This window comes from Vanacampus margaritifer, chromosome 7 (genome assembly GCF_051991255.1).
Source record: "Vanacampus margaritifer isolate UIUO_Vmar chromosome 7, RoL_Vmar_1.0, whole genome shotgun sequence".
In the NCBI taxonomy this organism is placed as follows: Eukaryota; Metazoa; Chordata; class Actinopteri; order Syngnathiformes; family Syngnathidae; genus Vanacampus; species Vanacampus margaritifer.
Window position 1 is genome coordinate 13202653 of NC_135438.1, and position 21841 is coordinate 13224493.

A 21841-nucleotide genomic window follows, 5' to 3' on the forward strand; every position below is an offset into this window, starting at 1 on the left:
GCTATATGCTAATTCAAAAATAGATAACGTGATCACCACCACATAGTAAGACTAATGAAGGTAAAAAGAAGCTCTCTGTGATGCGTGCATTGAAAAGCATTGGACTTTGGATCATTGTAATTTGATTTGTGGGGATTATTTTGACTTCAAAATGTAATAAATTGTTGTTTGTGTCTGGTTTGTATTATGCTAGTAGTCACAGGCAAAAACAATCCAATACGTCATTGGTGATCGAAGCATTTGCATTGAGTTGCATTGTGGAAATATAATATACTTGTGACGCTATCTCAGAAATGTCAGTAAGGTATATTTCTTGTGCACAAAAGTCCCCCCCCCCCCTCCTCACCCCCCACCCGGAGCACTTGCCCCCCCAAAATATCTGTGCACGCCACTGCTCAAGCCACTATTACACTTCCTTTCCATTTTGTGTGCAATACACCTGCTGGCTAGTCAGGCAAGAACAAGGTTTCATTAATTTTTTGTGATCAATGTTACCATCCCATTGGGCTACTTATGCTTTACTGTCATTGTGCTTTAAAGTTGTATTTTTCTCTCCCTCTGAAATGCTTTGAGTAATACAACATGTGCGCGATGAGGGAATCAGCAGAGCGCGCCGTAAACTTGCACTGGTGCGTATCCGCCCATGACACATCCTTCATCCCACTAACGTCAACTAACGGCCCGTGAGCTCTTACCGGACCGTGATCGCTGGTGCTGGAGGATTGGGGGATGTGGTGTGGGGGTGGGGGTGGGGGTGATTGTGTCAATCATCCACGCTAGTCTTCCCCCTCCCACCCCTTCACTAGTCTAGCCTCCTCCTATGTGTAGGCGCTCTTTTTACGCACGGCCGCTATAGTCGTTAACGGACAGCCTACCATCGGTGCTCCCCTGTCTGTCTGCTCGCCTGCCAATCTCCAGCCTTAAAAGCGGAGATAAAGGCAACTTGGCGGGAGCGAAGAGGAAGAAGCGCGTAGGGAGGCAGAGAGTGGGATAAATGGAGAGGAATGATAAAGGGGGGGGGGGCGAGCGCATCATTCAGGGTGGCTGCCCCTGCTCGAGAGGGAGGGAGAGAGAGAGAGAGAGAGAGAGAGAGAGAGAGAGGGAGAGGGAGAGAGAGGGAGAGAGAGAGGGGGAGAGAGAGAGAGAGAGAGAGATGGCACACAGGGCTACAGCATCCAAAACACACGGGGGAGGCGCGCCACGGAGACCAGAGCACCAGACCCACACGGAGCACCATCACGCTCACCGGTCGTCCGTCAGACATCCTCCCCGCGCAGCAGCGCCTCAAGCCCGGCGAGAGGTAAGCGGGTCCTCGAGACCGGTTAATGGAGGAGTATTCACCTGGTGTTTTGTTTGTGTTCTTTTAGTCATTACTGCCTCGTTGCTCTGTGATGTTTGTTCAGTATTGTTGCGCTCTTGCTTTGCTGCATCTGCAACAGCACAGACGTAGATTACTTTTATTTGTATTCATTTTTTACATTATTAGGAACTAAGTGTCAGGTTTGCAAGAAATGTCTCTCAAATTTAAAATATGTTATTAAAAATATTACATCTGCTGAAAATACCTGTGGATTAACTATCAACCAAAGTCAAGAGTGTTGTTTTTTCAGTTAGGGAAAAAAGAACTTTATTTAAAATTAAGAAGGTGTAATTTAAAGCACTAAAATCGTACATATTTTTCTTCCATCACTCAATAAGGGTATTAAAGTAATAAACTTATGATCTTTGTGCTCTAATTTTAGCGCCCTCATGCGACATCCAATGACACTACAACTAGAGAGTAACAGGTTATTAAAAGGTTTTGGTGGAAAATTTGAATCAATATTGATAATGTAATCAAGTTTAACTCCTCTCGTGAAGAATTAATGAAGCGTAAAGTTTGTTTCCTCATGTATGGGCCAATCGTGAGAATCAAGACAACTTTGTCAAGAGCTGCTGAACAGGAGTTATTGATTCCTTATTCAGAGTATAAGATTCATCCCTCGAGTGTGAATTGTGTCATCTGATGATGAAGAACAAGAGGACAAGTCTCAGGAAAAATGCTATTCATGTAAGAATGGTTGCAAGAGTGAAGAAGAATGGCGAGAAAGGGGAGCAAAAAATATGCTGTGGGATCTTTTCTTCTCTGTGGCTCCCGGCACATACATTAAGATGCTAATCCTTTTTTGTCTCTCTATAATTCCCTGCATTTTGTTCCCCTCTCTCGCTTTCTGTCTTTCCTCCTTGTCTCTATTTCTCAATTTCTCTCCCTTTTTTTTTGTACTGTCATAGGCTACCCTCAGATTAGCGCTCCTGGCGAAAGAAGCCCAACTCTAATTTTGTGGTACTTTAGATGATTAGGTTCAGAAATAGGACAGAAGTGAACAGAGTTTGGTGCAATTAGAGGGAATCTCTGCAGAGGTTTATAGGACTGATTAGTTGCGCTCCCGTCCACCTCCCCACATATTAACACACGACAGCTGTTGTTTATTGACTTGTGTTTTTGCTAGGGTGTCACGTGTGTGCATGTGTGTGTTGGGTAAGCCCTAAAGATACAAGTCGTTTTCAATCATATGCGTACATAGCAGCTGTTGCACGTACTCACACTCTGCACTAAAGTAGAAGTACAGATTTGATTGCTTAGTAAATGAAAACAAAAAAGTACAGACTGGCAGGTAAAAAAGTAAAAATGACATTTTTTTTTTTTATAACTTGGCACAACGAAAATAAATATCTGTTACATGCCTGTGTGGGTGGTTTTTTTTCAGATTAGATAATTGTTTAAAGAATCTCGTGGTCTTGTAGGCTGGCACAAGACACAATATAACAACATTAAGCAATTCTTCAAATAAGGCAATGAATGGCGAGTATCTTGCACTGTTGTGTCATTGTCTTTACTGTTCCGTTTCACATGACTCCATGTCACTGATGTTTCTCTCCACTTTATAAGATCTCAATCAATGAATATGCTTACATCCAGTTAATAACCATGTCAAAACCCAAATACTGGCAATATTCTGTTTTTGAAAGCACATATGCTCTTATTCAGATTTTTTTAAAACCCAAATAAGACCCTTGGGTAAACAAACCCCATTCCTAACCCCAATATTTGGTTATACAAACGTATCGGGGAACGTTCTTAGAACGGTGGTCTTAACTACTTGTATGCATGGTGGCCATCTTACATTGCCACTCGCCAAATGAGCCTAACTTGAATACATTGATTTCTTTGTGGCGTTTTCATGTAATTTTCTGTTTCTATGGTAAAAATGCCACAGCGTGTATCTACTGTATACAGAGACACATATACGAGTAGTCCAAATACTCAGAGGCAAACAAGCATGATGACGCAGCAACGAACCACACTTCTGGATCGAGGAGGAAACTGAATTCTTTATTAGTGTAGTGAAAGACATGACTATAATGTCTTTATTGACCGTAAGAAGTTAAAAACGGAAATTACGCCAATTTGCGTGATGATGTCCGTGCGTCCTGTACATCAAAATATGTATGCAGGTGTAACTCTGTCCTCAGCTCACGCATATAAACAAACGGGTAAACCCGAATGTTTCAGAAAACTGAATTTTGACCTTTACACAAATATTGACTACATGTGTAAACAGTGAATTAATCAGTCAAAAGATCTCAACGGGTGTTGTTAGGGCAGAGTATTAAAAGTATTAGAGGTAGGCGCGTCAATTAATTTTGAGCGTCCGTCATTCGGCAATTGTCAACATTCAGTACACTCTTCCGTCATTGTCAATTTGTCAATATTTCAAGCCAAACCGCCAATCTGTCATTTGACAATTGCGCAGCAAAATGAGCATCCTTTAATGTTTCCGTCATTCACGGTGGGCATCCATCAACGTTCCCGTAAATCATCATTCGTCAATCCGTCACCAAAATGGAACGTCCGTTATTGACGGATTGCTGAATTTATTGACGCATTGACAAGTACATTGATGGATAAAACCCCTCTTCCATCAATGCTAAATTTGTCAATTTTTAGAAGTTTCGTGTCAATCGTCAGCAAAATAGGCCTCCGTCATTGAATTGGATTGACGGACCTTCCGTCAATAATGACGGAATGCCCACATCTGATTAATATAGTAACAAAGTCTTTCAGATTTATTCACTTCTCTATCCTTTTCACAGGTATTGATCCCTACTGGTCGCCCATGTGAAGATTGGAACCTTTTCAAAAATGACGTGTGTGCCTCGACCTCCATCACCGCCCCCGTCCCCACCTGCCATGGTCACTTGATGCACCCCTGAGTGACCTTGCTCTCCCATCCCCAGACTCGACCAAGCGGCCCTTCCGAAAACAGACGTCCGCCATGACGGTGGCCGTGCGATTCCGTCGTCACTTACGCCGGCTCCTCCTGCTGCTGGCCTCCTGCTGTCTCGTCTCCTTGCTCCTGTCCGCCTACTTCCTTTTCACCAACTCCTCACCTGCCATGCAAATAGGACAATCCTCCGAGCCCGCCTGCTCCCAGCCCCTCTCTATGTCCCCGTACCGCCAACTCCCGTACCCGTACCCTCCGAATCCGCCTCACACGCATGTCCAGACTGACCCAGCGGTGCTAGTGCTGGTGGAGTCGCAGTACTCTCAGCTGGGTCAGGACATTGTGGCTATTTTGGAGTCTGCGCACTTCAAGTTCCGCATGGAAATAGCCTCAGGGAAGGGTGACCTCCCGCCTTTGACAGATAAGGGCCGCGGACGATATTCGCTCATCATTTATGAGAACCTCCTCAAGTATGCACATGCAGACACATGGAACAGACAGCTGTTGCATCAGTACTGCACCGAGTTCCGGGTGGGCATCATCGGCTTCTACCGCTCCACGGAGACTTCCCCGCCTCTGCTCAAACTCAGAAACTTCCCACTAGTGCTCAGGACCAATCAGGCCCTTTGGGACTGCTGCGTGGTGTCCAGCTCTCCCATTCTCACCTTAACCAAACCCGGCACGGACCGCGGGGCCTTACCCGGCGAGGACTGGACCTCCTTTTCCTCCAATCATTCCACCTACCAAGCTGTGCTGCACGCCCGAGCCAAGGACGGAGCAGGGGCGGGTAGCGGTGACAATCCAGGGCCTGGTTTTAGTCTGGGCCTGCAGGCCACCGTAGTGCAAGACATGGGGCTGTATGACGGGGTGAGACGGGTGTTCTTTGGCCAGGGGCTAAACTACTGGCTCCACAGACTCATCTTAGTAGACACCATCTCTTACCTCACTGACAAGAAGCTGACTTTGGGTCTGGACCGGCATATCTTGGTGGATATAGATGACATTTTTGTGGGAAAGGAAGGCACCCGCATGAACGTCAAGGATGTGAAGGTATTTCCGGGGGGTACTGGGTGAATTAATCATTCTGCTAGCAAAAAGTAACTAATGTCTGCACAGTGCTGGCAAATATGATAAATATGAAGCTGTTGCCCTGGAAATCTGAAAACTTCAGCAAAATACTTGACAGGTCATAAATTGCAGTGTGTGTTTGTGTGTGAAACATATGTGTTGCCGTACAGCAAGAGAGTAATTATCTTAAATGGAAGTTTACAGGCCATTTATAGGGACAAAGACACCGAGTGAAAGAGGGTTAGAGGAGGGGTGAGAGTGAGCGAGTGAATGAGCAAGTGAAAAGATGAATGGCTCCTATTCCTCTTTTCCCACGTTCTTCCTCTTAGGCAAACCAAAGGAGAGTCGACCTCTCAAGGCAGCTATTGTTTCAACACACGCTCGCTTGAGCGGCCACACTCGGCCTACACACAAAGCCATGCGCCTCCCTGTATGGACATTTACAGTAGTTGCACACATTTGTTGCAATCTTCACAAAAGCACCAGGAATTTTGAGCTGCATTGTTTTTATTCGCCTTTCTTCATTGCATTGCAGAAACACAATTTACTTGCAAAGTCCTTTGAGACTCTTCTGTGATTAAGGGCTACATAAATAAATTTGACTTGACTAACCGACAGCCTTAAAACTTGGTGAAACAGTCGGACGCAAGCCAAAAACAATCACTTCAGTTTTGGTTCACAGCCGCACTAAATTGCGGATTAAGGAAGTTAGATTAGTTTAATATACTGGATGTTTTGAATCGTTTTTGTTTTGTTCTCAATGCCTCAACGGAATAATGCTTAAATGTATGATGTAGGAAAAGATTGGGCACCTCAGTTTGTGTTTCATTAACTTTGTTCATGTGTGCTATATATATATATATATATATATGTTAGGGGTGTAACAAAAAAAACGATTTGAACGACACACGGACTAATAAATCGGTCTAAAAATAGCTTGAACCAACCGATGGCCCGGTCAATACGTTATAAATCGATTTAATGTTGTTGGTACAATTTACAGGGTGCACGCTCCCCGTTCGCCACGTTGCCAATGACGAGGAGTGGAACAAAACACGGCCATATGCAATTAGCATACAGTAATCCCACAATCCTCCAATTGGTTACGGTTCATTCACAATATCGCTCCAAGCCAATGACGCATTGCTTATATCCGCTGGCGCGGCATGCTACTGCTAGCGAGTATTAGCAAACAAGCCGTTCTGTCGCGACCCAAGGAAAGATGAAAACGGGAATATTGTCTCGGTTTCTACTCTTAAACGTAACTATAATGAACTTTGAATTACCACCTGGGCTCGCTCGAAAGTTGCGGGGGGAAACGAAGGATGCCAAAATGCCCTTGAGCAAGGCACTAAATCCTTATCTGTTTATGGCCATGACCATATAAAATTTAGCTGACATCTCTGTTTTCGGTGTAAACCGAATTTTCTGTTAAATCTATTTTATTATTCATTATTTAATATGCGGCAAGGTCTTTCTTCTGTCAAAAGGGCAAACTCCGATCTGAATATTGCACAACTCTGAATTGTACCCACAGTCTTTCAGTTTAGTTAAAGAAGACACAGTTTACTTGGTTTCAAAATTTTAAACTGTGTCCATGTTAATGAATACATTTCTGCCATTATTCAGTCAAACTAAAGTATTAAGCATTTCACCAAACTTGCACTAATATCTGCTTTTCACCCTCTGCTTCAAATTGCGCAATTTTCGGGACAATTCTGTCTCATGCAAATGCTAAACAAACACGGCCTTTGTTACTGTTACAACCGAGTCAAAGCTAGAAGTTGCTATGAAGTCAACGGCTTAACTGTGTTGTCAATTTGGCAACTTCGTTTAGTGACTTTTCCAACTCCAAAACCCTAATAAGCAACAACATATCTAGATCATCTCTAAATAAACTATTTTATGGCTTTATTGGGGACATTTTAGTAATCTCCCAAGATGATGATCTCCTCTCTGTGTCCAGATTGAGAATGAAGGGTGCTTGTATAGAAACAATTAAAACATCCCAGTCATACACCCACTTTAAAAAAAAGAAGAAAAAACGTTTCCATTATTTTTGCCTATTCTTTAATTCAGACTGTGTGTTGTGTCTTTCCAAATGATCATGTTGTCTCACTGTGACCACACACAGGTGATCAAAGTAGTGGTGTGTGTGTGTGTGTGTGTGTGTGTGGGGGGGATACATTTCAAATGTTGCGTGTATGTACAGCCACGTTTCAATCTGTGACATTTAGGATAGAATGCCACTTTCCATCAATGCCTGACAAAAAAAGGTCCCACCTGTCCGTGGCTGAGATGCAGGGAGGAGATGTGAAGCATGCGGCGGCTGGAAAACAAAACAAAAAACAAAACACTAATAGGTAGTGAAGTGGAGAAGGATTCCACGCTATATATATATATATATATATATATATATATATATATATATATATGTATATATATTAGGGGTGTGAATTGCCTAGTACCTGGCGATTCAATTCGTATCACGATTCATAGGTCACGATTCGATTCGATACTGATTCATCCCGATACGGTATCTATAAATTGAAAATGTATTTAAATATATATATATATATATATGAAAATTCAGGCTTATAACTGAGCCACTGCATTTAACAAACAGGTTGCAGTCTGTTGCATGTTTGAACAGCACTGAAATAAAATATCAAGGCTTAATGTTCCATTAATATAACATTCTTCCATGCTTAATGTTTGAATCCTAACCCTAAGTAAGACGTTTTGTTGAATATTCCCATAAAAAAATGGATGTTTAAAAATCGATTCGGCCACATATGGAATCGATTCGAGAATTGCGCGCTGTAATATTGCGATATATTGCCGAATCGATTTTTTTCTAACACTCCTAATATATATATATATATATATATATATATATATATATATATATATATATATATATATATATATATATATATATATGTATATATATAGCATAGTATAGTAAACTCCGCACACATACACATTATCCACAAATTGAGCAGCCATGCCCCCTCTCGTATAAATTTTCATTTTAAGTTAGCCTGACTCCTCAACTTTGTCCCCTAAATATACATGAGGATGAACTGGTGGTGAAACACAACGACAGGGATGTACGGAGGGTGGAGGTCAAAAGACGTTCAGACAGCGGCACAAAAAGACAGAGCCGTTGCACCTCCAACGCACACACGCGGCTGCCACATTTGCTCCTTCAGGATAGCAGGAAATCACAGAGAGGAAGACGGGAAGAAAGGAAGAAGGACGGGAGGGTGAGTGGCGCCTTGGGGAAAGAGCTCGCAGCAAACTTCCTCATTTCACAGAGACAAAATGCTGAGGGGGAATGAGGGAAGAGGAGGGGTGGTGGAGGAATAGAAATATGATGATGAGAAGCAACTTCTCCCGTAAATAGGTGATGAAGGTTGAACAAGGTGACAATAGTCATCATTCTCTAGTGTGTGCTGAAATCATTTCACATTGCTTAATTTATTGAGTGGAATCTTAATGGATGAACACAATCCATTCTGGGATGTGGTTAACCTCAATTGTTTTCGCATTATTAAATGTAACTAGGGCAGCTAATGGGCATTCAATTCATCAGTTCTAGGCTCAAACTTACAATGTAACTTGAATAACTTAATAAGCTAGCCGCTAGAAAACTTGAAAATGTGAGTGTGCTAATTTCACACAGTGCTTCTTCTCTTCTCACGTTCACCGCTTGTTGAGGCTGGTCCTTCTTTTACAAGAGTTGCAAAAAAAACCAATAAAACCCCCAAAGGAAAAAACAAAACAAACAGGTTAATCCTTGAATGTTTGCTGAGATAAGCTTCATTGATGTATTGTGTGGTTTGCGTTCGAATAGTACAATGTTTCCCAACCTTTATTCAGCCAAGGCACCTATTTTACATGAGTCAAATCTCACTGCACACGCGCAAACAAAAATGTCACAAAAAGACTGAAATAACGATGATGTCATCTTAGTTATATTCAATTATTTACAAAGGTACTCAATATGAAACGTGGGCCTGTTGAATTTCGCACAAAGCTGATATACTCACAGGAAGCCAACAGACTTATCTTATTCTGCTGTATGAATTGCAACAGGTAAATACAGTACCCTATTTTATGGACCATTAGGCGCACCGTATTGTTTTTTTAAGCATTATCATACATAAGGCGCACCAGAGTATATGGCACATTATCTTTGTGAAGCGCTGTATGTTAGTTGATTGTACCGTGTGTTTATCTGATAACTTAGCGCTATTATGCTAGGCTCAGACCGAACAAAATATCAGGTAGTGCTACGTATCTCACCTGCTTTGTTTTTGCTGTGTCACTACGTGGAGAAGAGGAAGGGATCCTCCGACAGAAGAATAGAAAGTTTGAACATCGCCTGTTAAACTAGTGACCTGTGGTTGTGTTACTTTGGCTAATGCTATATGCTAGCTTGATTGACAGTTCAACAGCTGTAAACCAACTTATGTACTCGCCATTATCCAACCTTTTTTGCTTGGTCACGGCAGCTATTGGAAGCTGGCTGCGTCGATCCCACATTACAATATTGGAAACTCACCGCCAGAAATGCTCAGCTACATGATTCTTAGACAGAGAAGCAGGAAGTAGCTCTATTTACGGTAGGACGAAAAAAGGCACCTTATATCACTGAGATGCGAATGAGATAATTTAATAGGAAATAATTTAAATTAAGGATGATGTACAGAAAACCAATCATAGCTCACCTGTTTTCTGGGTTTAGTTCAGTTATAGTTTAGTTTTAGTTTTTAAAGTTATTCATTTCAAATTAAAGTTATCAAATTCATTCTGGACAAAATATTAACTTTTTAATGCGAAAAATGGCTCTGTGAGTCAAGGTTAAGTGTGAAATGGTCCCAAAAATATGGTAACAAAAAAAAAATGTTTACTGTAACTTCCACCATCTCAAGAAGGAAGAGCTTTTCATTGTTCTGACTGTCACCATATGTGATTGGCATATAGATAAATGAAAAATTGGAAAAATGGAAAATTTAGAGCCTCCTATTATGCTTGTATTTCATCACTGTTCAATAAATATAATTTAATTGTGAACAAATATATTCAAATGCAGGAATAGGTTATCTAAAAAGGTGTCAAATTTGGTGTTGATCCAAATTAGGATTGTAGCCTTGGCAGATGTTTGCACTCTGTACTGAATGTTTCTAGTTAGGAAGTGATGTCTGCTTAATGGTTTTCTCTAAGGGATGCTATTTCATATTGGAAATTAGTACAACAAATATGACTTTTGGCATGTGTTGAAGTTTGTTTTGCTGCATACCAAAACTCGTTTTTTAATTCCACTGAGAAGATTTAAAGTAAAAAAATATACTAATTCTTTCAAAACCAGCCTGTATGTAACCCTGCATGAAATTATGAAGTGTTATTGAGCAGTCAGACCTCCTCATTTTCCTCCTCTTTTATTCTCTAACAAAGAAGAGTGAGGAGGACCAATTAAAATGCCACCCTCTTTCTCTCACCACTCTTCATTAGTCTCACCCCACGAGTTCATCTAGTGACAAAAAAAAAAAAAAAAATGACACACAGCCTTCCTGGCTTCACACACACCCAGTCACACACAGACACACACCTTTATTTCCACCATTAAAAATGATTCACAGGGAGGAAGCCAGTGGATGACATTTCTCAAAATGAGGGATGATGCCAGTCAAAAAGTGCCATCAATGATGCGAGCGTGCTGCTCTCATGTTTTTTCTAATATGCACCTTTCTCCCTCTTGTCATCAAGGAGGTGTCCCTGCCTCGTTTTCCTCCTCAGTCAAACACCCCCCCTTGCCGCCCGGCCAAGTCATTGATCACTATCTGCGGCCTCTTTATATTCTCCTCCTCACTCTTTTGCTCACAACGCGCTCTGTGGACTAAAGCATTTAGATGAAGCCTTAAAGGAGGGTCTTGGCTTTAGTGAAAAGCTGTGTCGCTATGCATCCTTTTCCCTTGAATGCATCGCTATGCGTAATTTATTGTGATGTTTCTACAAGCTAAACTTGAGGTGGACTGCCAGAACGTAGAAAGAAATGTGCTACATGTTTGTGTTGTGACGGTTGTGCCTTGCACAGCTGAAAGTGTGAGTCATATACTTTTAAAGAAGGGGGTTTTCCCCAGTATTCTCACATTCAGCAATTCACTTATGAGTCCAAAGGTGCACAGGTTTTCTTAAAAACACAAAGTTCAACCCAAAATCATTCATTCAAATATCTTAGCCTAATTATAAGTTGGTCAGTTTCTATGTCAAGAAAAAAGACTATACTATAGATTTTAACCAAATCCTATTTCCTCATCATTTCCAGCAATTTGAATCGTTTTCAAAACATGCTAAATTAGGGCTCTATTTTTGGAGATAGTGCACCTGAGCCATCACCATGGCACAAATGCCGGCGTGTCCTAATTCTTGCTGTGCGTTTGCTAGTTTGGAAGACTGCTCTGTCAAGATGGGCGTTTTGGCCCATTGAGGTTATGTCCTCTGAATTGCACCCAGCGGAGTACCAATTTAGCGGCAACAAGTCCATCTATATTTACTCCTGCGCAGACCACGTCTAAATGCTGGCACAGCTAGTTTAATACAATTTTGGTGAATAGATCGGAGCACTGGTAGACATTTTGCTGACAAAATTCTGGTCTTCACTTCAGCCCATTTATCAGTACTACATTGAAAATAAGTGGCGTGAACGTTTACTGCGTTGGTACACTTATGCTACGTTGAGACCGGACCAAAAATATTGCGACGCTACGCTGGTCTCGCGCTTGTTTGTTCGCGGGCTTCTCAATGGAATTTGTTTCGCTCCGCGCCGCAACGGAGGAAGAGGAGGGATTTTCCGGATAACTTTACAGTATTGTAGCATTGCTAGCTTGTTTCACACTTTGTATGTAAACAAACTCACCAGATAAGCCAACCTCCATGCTTCTTCCTCCAAGCAAGCTCCTTTTTGGCCCGGTTCCCGTACACGTAGCTCGCCATGTTGTACAGCTCCGGGTGCCTGCAAACCGCGACGATCGAGCTATTTTTCTTTGCTATGCTACACGTTCTGCACATAATAACTTCCTGTGTTTTGTCTGCTGTGTGACGTATTTGGTAACATGGACTATCTCGACACCGATTGGCTATTGCTGATGGGATGGCGCCAAAAGTTAAATTCAGCCAACGCCGGCGAAATGGGCCAAGTAGTGAAATGCTCGCCGGAAACGTCCCAAACGCAGCGCCGGGCACGCAATCCCCCCTCCCCCCACCAACCCGCTGCGCGAAGTCCATTGACTACAATGCAATCGCGCCACCGGAAACGCCTTCCCCACTGTTGGTCTGAACATAGCATTTTTACACTAAATTTTCCCTGCTACTGGACGGCACAGCTGTGAGGGCACACACAAACGATGGGGCTAGTGGGTGGCCCCCAAGTTCATGTCGAGATGCTAGTGCGTGACAAGCGTACCACATTTATTGGGAATAGGAGGTGCAGCTTTCATTGGCCATGAGGGAAGTCTGCTATCACCACTCCCACACGGGCGCAGCACTCCGTCTTTTAAAAAAATCCCCGTGTTCATGTGAACATCAGATTGAAAATTAGGCCTTGTTTTAAACATCCGGAGAATTTTGTATGAAGGAAGAAAAAGCCCTCCATTATTCATAAGTGGGAGGTAAAGCACATGAGCCATTCCAGAAGCATGTTTTATCATGTTTGCCACAAAACACAAATTCAGAGCTATGTGTTTCGGGTTAGGTCACCTTCCTGTGTCTAGTAAGGAAGACAAAGAAAACAGATGGATAATTGATATGAGGACACCTTAGTTTGTTTGGGTACAAAGTCCGGATGAATTTGAGCACAGATGAAGCACTCAAGAAGTTGTGCTTGTCCTCATGTTCACTTTGGTTCTCGCTCTGACTTCAAATGAAAAGTTAAAGAAAAGGCTTTGTGCAATATGCTAATAGTCCGAACTTCAGTCAAGGTTTTGGCTGAGCGGTCCGCTATTTATTGCACATTCCTACTTAGAGTTAATCTTTAGAGCTAATTAATATGATGCATATTTGCCACTTAAGTCTGCTGAATTGAGCTGACTCCATATCCATTTGTCACCCAGCCAAAAGCATTGCAGAGTTGGACAAGGATGAGAAAATGCTATTAAGTGCCTCAAAGTTATTTCTCATACAAGTTCAGATTACGTCATTCAGTTCTTTCATGGCCAAAGAAAGTGTCCCTAACAGGGCTGGTGCAACCAACAGATGTCATGCGTGATTACTGAAAAAAACAAAAACTGTATTTTTTAGCCTAATATAAACAAGGGACTTTGTTGTCTTTTGGGAATGTGTTACAATAAACAGCTGAAGAACAAAAGCTGTTTGTTTTTTTGTTTACTTCACAGTTTGTGTCGCATCTTTATTTACGTACCTGCGACACGAAACGATGTAATGTAAAGCAGACCTTGACACCGAGTTGAAAAGCAAAAAAGGCAGAGAGCAGTGAGAGCTATGAGGAGACTGGCATCAAGTCTCTCATCAAATAGAGATGCCTGACCCACTTAAGTTTGCTGGTCTGGTGTTCATATTACACGCACAGCTACACAAACAGGCGCACGCACTTGACAATCCATAGCAAGAATTAAATCTCGTGCACAGTGCTGTTTCTCAATGAAAAAAAACATTGAAGCACAAGCCACTTAAAAAGGCCACATGCCAGAAAAACGACATTGCTCTTTCTTACTGCCAAATGTGCTTCCATTGCCCTGCGTAAGCCATGATACTAAGGACTACATATATGCATGCTGCAAATGCTTCATGCTGATATCATGTTATTTCTAAACAAGATGATGAGGGAGTAAGAGAGGAAAAGGATGCACAGCTCCAACATTTATGAAGTACTTTCATAGTAATAAGCTCATACAGTAAGAATAACAGAATCTGTAGAAACAAGTCACGCCAAGCAATCATAAACTTTAGTGTCCTGGATTTTGTTGGAATTTGCCATAGACAGTTTGATTTCCATCCATCCATCCGTCCTCTATCGCTTCGGTCGGGTTGCGGGGGCAACAGCTTTACCCAGCCACTTCAACCAGCTTATCCGGCGGGATCACAAGGCGTTCCCAGGCCAGCCGGGAGACATTGTCTGTCCAGCGTGTCTTGGGTTATCCCCGGGGCCTCCCGCTGGTGGGACATGCCCGGAACAACTCTCTAGAGAGGCGTCCTGGAGGCATCCGATCCAGATGCCCGAGCCACCTCAACTGGTTCCTCTCAACGCGGAGGAACAGCGGCTCAACTCAAGTCCCTCCTGGATGACCATCTCTAAGGGAGAGCCCGTTCACCCTGCGGAGGAAACTCATTTCTGCCGCTTGTATCCGGGATCTTGGATCTTTTATTTATTTATTTATTTATTTATTTATTTATTTTTGCAGTGGAAATTTAAACAAAATATCAGTCATATTGAGTCATATAATCATGTTTGGCGCATTATTCAATATGGTGGTTGTAGCTACTAACTTCCGACAGCTGAAATCATGTTCTTCTTCTTTAGACTAACTAGCAGAGACAAAATCAACAGCACCTCTGCTGTTTGCAGCCCTGTAGTGCACTCCATTTTGCCTTAACCGACAGCTTGACCCAATCACCACATTCTTACTTATCAATTAATTGATCTATTAATTTATTTATTCTCATTTTCACATTTTCCAAAGTTTCTACAGTTCATTAAAAAGTTCCAAAATGAAGGCCTTAATTATCATTAAAAATGACAGTACATAATTAAATCTGCTGTTCAAAGTTCCTAAGAGGCCACAGGGACAATAAATAACATTGCTCCATTTTATTTAGAAAACTTTTTAATTAATTTGACAAATTTGTAGATAGTGTTTTACATTACAACATACTGAGTGACAATGTGCAGAAAAAGGTTTTGCTTTCCATTAATATTAGCTTATATAATATTTGTGTTTCACTATAGCAGAAAACTGTGTTAAATCAACAATTTAGAGCAATGATTCATGTAGTTGAGTATAGATAGGGTTAGGTTGTTTGCATTTATAAAAGCTGTATATGTGTATGTGTATATGGCATGTGTACTGTACAGTATATAAAAAATATTGTCCCAATTTAATTATATATATATATATATATATATATATATATATATGCTTTTAACTCATTTAACCCACTACAGGAGCAGCACAGGTCTTGAGGAGATCCTCTCATTTGGGGAGTCACTTGTTTCGAAGCAGAACTTATGTAACATAATTATTTGTGCCATGTTGGCCAATAGAAAAGCTTGCATTTATGCCCAACAAACAAGCCAAAGTTAAGTTGTATCCAGTTAGTTGACAACTGAATCAATACTCTGTATAATAAATCAAATAGAGGTGGGAGGGGTCCTGTTCTCAATAAAGAGTGACCTCCGCTGTATTATTAACATTAACATTAACATTCTTTTATATTGGGCTGACTTGAACGGAAAAATAAAAAAAAATTTGAGAAAAAAAAATGAGAGAATGAGGATTTACATTATAAGGTGGATAACAAGCCAGCTGTCCAGATGTCAATTCCCCCAACTACCTCCATCTGTTTGAACGCCAACATCTCGCTGGCACCTCTTACTGCACTTACGATACACATATGCACACGCGCACACACAAGCAAAGCAAACTGGCATTACTTCTGACACTGGCAATGCGATGCAGCTTTGGGATTGGGCACAGAGAGCAGGGCTATCGCTAACCGCTAAGCCTCGTGTGTGTTTACCTTCATTACTAGGATTGTCAATAGGCTGCGTACACAGCTCCCCACCCAGCCGCCACCATCCACACTTCCACCCAGCTACTCCCGCTAAGCCAAATGCAGCCTTCTCTCTTACGGCTGGTTTTATCGCCACGCTCAGCATCCTGGAGACAGATTGGCCCGGTATTGCTTCAAGGCCTCAGCTCAATGAGATCGGCTGCCATTACCATCAGGAAAGAAGAAAAAAAAAGAAAAAACAGCAGGAGATGACTTGATTGTTTCTCTGAGATTTTCGAAATGTCTTTCTGTCTAAGAGGTATGTCACGTTTAATTGCTGGGTGCAGTTTGTAGTGTTCCCCCGGGCCGCCTTGTAATGATCATCAGATCTTCACTTGCAACCCCCCCTCCCCCACAATCAAACATTTCTATTTGATGGCAGCAAAGACCTACAGTTTGCCTGACACATTTTTGCTTTGCAATGGTAACATATCTTTTTTTGCATTTACAGTATGAATATTTTACTTGTACTTTTCAGGTTTTGGCACATCAGAGACATTGCATTCCTAAACATGATATACAATTGAAGTCAAATAACGCTGTTGTAAACTTTTGAGTCCAAAAGGAATGTTCAGTATATTGCACATGACTTTAGCATTTGTCATTTCTTTGAGACTTTAGTTCAGTGTGTATCCGTCAAAAGCAAGGGTGCTCAAGTTCTGTCCTCGGAAGCCCCTATCCAGCCTGTTTTCCATGTTTCTCTCCACTAACACACCTGATTCATTCTCAGGATCGTTATCAGGCTTCGGCAAAGCTTGCTGATTAGCTGATCATTAGATTCAGCTGTGCTGCAGGAGGGAAACATGGAAAACAGGCTGTATAGGGGCTCTCGGGGACAGCACTTGAGCATCCCTGGCCTAAAGCATTTCTCTAAAGTGATGCCACCATGGAAATTTAAGCAATGATGGCAAAGTGTCCCTAAAGGTGCCTTTGAAACTTCCCCATTACACCCAAAAACTTGAGATCTTCCATGGAACCATGGAAATTCATTGTATAAGTAGATGTTATGCTGTTAGCAAGAAATCCCACACCTAAATTATAAAGGAACTCAAAGCAGATAAATTAAAATAGCAAAGAAAGTGACCTTGCTAAAATGGTAGACAATGAAAGGGGGACATTTTTGAAGCCGTCTGGAAGTCATTTTCCATGGCCTCACCAAACTCCTCACATGTCCGAGTTTTTGGCTCAGCAACCGCCGAAGCTGCATTCCGCTTGGCCATATATATATATAAATATAAACAAATTGAAAGTTTATAAAATGTAGGTAACACATTTAGAAATTTGTCATTGTTTAGCTACGTGTGCAAATGTTTGGCCACTTGTAATAAGACCTCAGAGTTTTATTATTCTGCTACATTTTCGTGATGATTGAGTGATTCTGAATAGGACACCGAAGGCACTTTATGGTAATATTGACCAGAAAGTGTGCTGATGACCACACAAATGGAAATAGAACGCATTGTGGCAGCATACCATAAAAAAATGTAATGCGCCAGTCAGCTGTGTTTGGTATTAATTTGAAGAAACCCACCTCCCAGGCACACATAGCAATATAACAAACGGAGCGTTGGCTTTTATTGTTAAGTCACCGTAAATAAAGACTTTAAAAGTACCATAGGGCAGCAAGGGCGATTGTGGTCAGCACGTTTTCATTTTCCTCACAGTAGGATGTTCAGGATCGAATCTCAGCTTTGACCCTCCTGTGTGGCGTTTTAATGTTTTCTCATCCTTGCATGGGTTTCCTTCAGGTACTCCAGCTTCCTCACACATTACAAAAATTTGCATCTTAGGTTAATTAAAGTCTCTAAATCAGGGATGGCTAACTTAAATGCTTGGAGGGGGCCACCATTTTTCAACAGCACTACTTGAGGGGCAACATAGGACCACACACTTCCTAACCAGATGTATGACAAAAAGGCCATTCATAGACAAAATAGGTGTCTCATTTTTTTATTTTTTTTTATTTAAACAATGTATATCATAGTATATTCATGCTCAATGCATGTTTAAAAAAAATCAAACAACAACAAAGGATTTGAACAATCAAAAATAGGCACTTATGGTGTTTTCTCATGCATAAATCACCATTTAAGGACGGCACAAAACCTCTCAACTGCAAACCAATATTGAGTGCAAGAACTTATTTTGTGCGTTTTTCCCCCCATAAAAATCAATTCACTCACATTTTTAATACTATTCAGGTACTATATCTGTCCTGCATGCCATTCACAATCCACAAGAAATTATTAGTCCTACTCACATTGTAGTAAAAGGCAGAGTCTTTGCACCGATTGTCTGCCATCTAGTGATGAATGGTAACGTTACAACTCAAAACTATACAGTGGATCGCCACTATTCGTGGGGGATAGGGACCCGGGTGCCCAGCGAATAGCACAATTCCATTTATAAGTGACGGCCATTGAAATGGCATGGAATTTTTTATTTTTTATTAAAAAAATTTACACACACACACCACCCCAATTTAAAAAACAACAACAACAACAAACAAAAAAAACACTCATAACCCTCCAATATACATTTTCTGTGAAAAATGGGGGTTTTAAACAAAAATGAATAAAAAGGAGAGGAAAAAATCCAAAGTCATCTGGGATAGGCTCCAGCTTAACTGTGAGCATAAGGAGAAGCACTATAGAAAATGAATGGATGAGCGGATATAAGACCATAGGTTAAAAAAATCACAATTATTCCCAAATCAGAGCACTATTAAAAATACTAAATATTTATACTCATTAAAAAAAAATTGGATTTGTCACGAAAAACGAAATATTTCATTACAAAGTTGTGTGATGTTTTACATGTTCGTTTTGTTTCATTTTAAATTACCTTTGCCAAATACTGTACAGTATGTACGTTTTGGTAAATTTTGGACATACTGGTAGTTCTTTTTTTTCTTATTTTCTGCACATAATAGTGCTGAAGACACATTAACAGAGATTGGTATTTTAAAAAATTATAGGGGTCTTCCGTCTATGCCAGAGTTCCATTGTTAATGTAATTTGAAATTATACAATGTCTGAAAATCCCGTCTATTGCAGAATCACCTATGTACTTGTTTATACCTTACTGCGCCATATCCTTTTGTGTGTCTGTGTTTTTTTTTATGTTCCGGTTGGTGATATATGTTAGCGTGCGGAATATAAATGATGTGTCGACACTAATACAGCACACACTTGGACCAACTCCCACGCTAGCGCTCGCTCTTCCCGACATTTACGTTAATAATGCATTTTGACCAAGTGCATCGATGAGAGTAGATTGAGTAAAAATGCAAAGCGTTTGACAACAAAGTTAATTTAATTCCAAGTATTTGGATGTGTGCGCGTATGTGTGTTCGCGCGCGCGTGGATGTGATGTAAAGGATGTCATCACAGTGAAGACAAGGGATCAGATTAGGGCTGTGCACATCTGTCAACATGCAGCCATCTTCAACACCATTAGATTAGCGCTAATGAAGATACTGTGCCTGTGTCTCTATATTTGTACACACACGCACACACACACTGAGAAAGAAACCCTGCTTGCAAGCGCCTCCTCGATCTCACATCAGTTGCTCATCTCATAAATCAGAGAAGGTTCCTGGGGATCGATTAAAAGCGGCCCGACAAACATTTTTAATAGAGACGTGGCGCTGAGCCCAACAAAACGACCCCGCAGCCTGAAATACGCACGGAATAATAAAAGTTTCATAAAAAATATTTATGGGCGCAAACAGCAAGAAGTGCAATGATAGCAAGAAGAAGGGCTGGGAGAGAACAGAGGGAGTTATAGAAAGAGAGAGAGATAGAAAGAGAGAGAGGAGATACATCCTCCGTGCTGCTTCAGCCTTCCTTTTAAATTAGAACAAGGCCGTCTCCTGAGAATGTGACATTTGAGCAAGCGATGGAGAGATGGAGTTTCAGACGAGTGAGACGAAGGCTGCGGGTTCTCCACAGTGCAACGAAAGAGGGTGCGGCAAAGAATGGATGGGTGGGACTGATGCAGGATCACTTGGTAATGGTTGGAAAAAAAGTGAGTGACTAGGAGTGTGCGCGTGTGTGTGTTGGGGGTCGGGTAGGGGGTTATTAGTCGATCCTCTAGAGGCCTTTAATACATCGACCTTCATTAACCGGTGTTACAGCCTCAGTGTGTGTGCTCATGTGTCTGTGTGTAATGCTCTTTGGTTAACACTCATTACAGAGTCTTTGTTTAAAGGCCACTAATCTAATGAAGTCATTAAAAAAATGCAGAAAATCCTCATTTGAGCATTAACACCTGACACTAAGGCGAGGAGAAAACTGAACATTTGTATATTTTTTTTATCGTATCTGCCCTTCGTATAGAATCTAATTGAGTCTAATCTGATCGACAGGCGCTTCTGGATACGCAAAGACAGTTGCGTGCTCAGATCTCCAACTTCACCTTCAACCTGGGCTTTTCTGGCAAGTTCTATCACACAGGTAAGTAAAAGTCAACGTAGAAAAACGAAAAGTAAAAAGAGCCATGGTGAAACAGAGCAATACAGTAATGTGCAATAGGCTGACTCATTATTAGAATAGGATCCAAAACGCTACAAAAACAGATGGTGGTGCACTGCCCTGGGTCCCTGTGTTCGTGGTGTCCTCTCATCAGGGTGGTTTGTTGATTCAAATTCAGATTACTTTATTGATCCCTTTAAGGGCAAATACCCCAGTCACGTGTAAAGTAAGAAATATGATAAAAACAATGATCAACAGGGGAAGACAGAACCAAGAGCCACAAGATTCTTAGATTTAAAAATAGGAGAAAAGCTCTGCCCCTTTAAAAGGTTGCACAGGAAAAATGTCAGCACATAAAGCCTCATAATGAAAATTATTACAACAGAACTCTTAAGTTTGAGGCAGAGTACTCCCATCTTCAATGTGCCAGCATGAAAAGTACGGACATTAGCGACCTTATTTTTGTAGCCGCTGCATGTGGAAATACTGGCGTATCCAGGTTTTTGTGCAGGTGCAAGGCTTGCTGCACCTCATTTGCCAGTTTGGCAGACCGCTCTGCCCAATTCTGGTTATTTGTGATACTGTCTCCTTAAAGACCCAGTGTGTAGTCCTTAGCGCAGTCTAGTAGTAAAAAAAAAAAAAAAGCATTAGAAGCATGCAGGGGTACGCGCACTACGGTGGCTCAGAGAGACCACATTTCACAAGCCTACCACCAATTCTTATTTTGCGAGAGCAAACAAGCATCAAAGGGAGTGACGGCGACTTGGCAGCCGCTGTTAAGCGACGCCAAAAGACCGAGCGAACCAGAATTAGCCGGAGTAGCTAACAAGAGCAGCTAGCGGGAGTTAATCGGAAAAAGGCTGGAGTGGCTAACGAGAGCGGCTAGTGGGAGGAAGCGGGGGAAAGCTAGTAAGAGCTTGCGAGAGCAAAGCAGAACATGACAAGTGACGGGGCCCGAATCACGGGAGTTAGTGACGACCACCTGTAGGCCCCAGCTGTGGAAGGTAAGGTGTGGTTGACCCATTGGGTCCGACACTCGATGCAATAACTACATTCACAAAGTTGTCCTTTGGGCATTCGTAACAGAAGATGGCGGAGAAACATAGCAGCTGTAGTAAGGTGAGACTACAGCCATGTAATATAATTAGTGATTACTAGACCTACAATTGTAGATTAAAAAATAAATTTATGCGATACAACATTTTTATTTTTTGCACATTGTTGACATAAATAATAGGT

At 41.5% G+C, this 21841-nt stretch overlaps 1 protein-coding gene across 2 annotated transcripts in view; it reads left to right on the forward strand.

Annotated features, from left to right (window-relative positions):
- The first annotated feature begins 1136 nt into the window (after positions 1–1136).
- ndst3 (N-deacetylase/N-sulfotransferase (heparan glucosaminyl) 3) overlaps positions 1137–21841 on the forward strand; it is a 57276-nt gene continuing 36571 nt past the window's right edge. For both annotated transcript variants that reach the window (XM_077571331.1, XM_077571330.1), the window contains exons 1-3: positions 1137–1300; positions 4135–5315; positions 20497–20584. In XM_077571331.1, coding sequence (XP_077427457.1) covers positions 4317–5315; positions 20497–20584 — 1087 coding nt within the window. In that variant the 5' untranslated portion in view covers positions 1137–1300; positions 4135–4316. The remainder of the gene's footprint in view (positions 1301–4134; positions 5316–20496; positions 20585–21841) is intronic.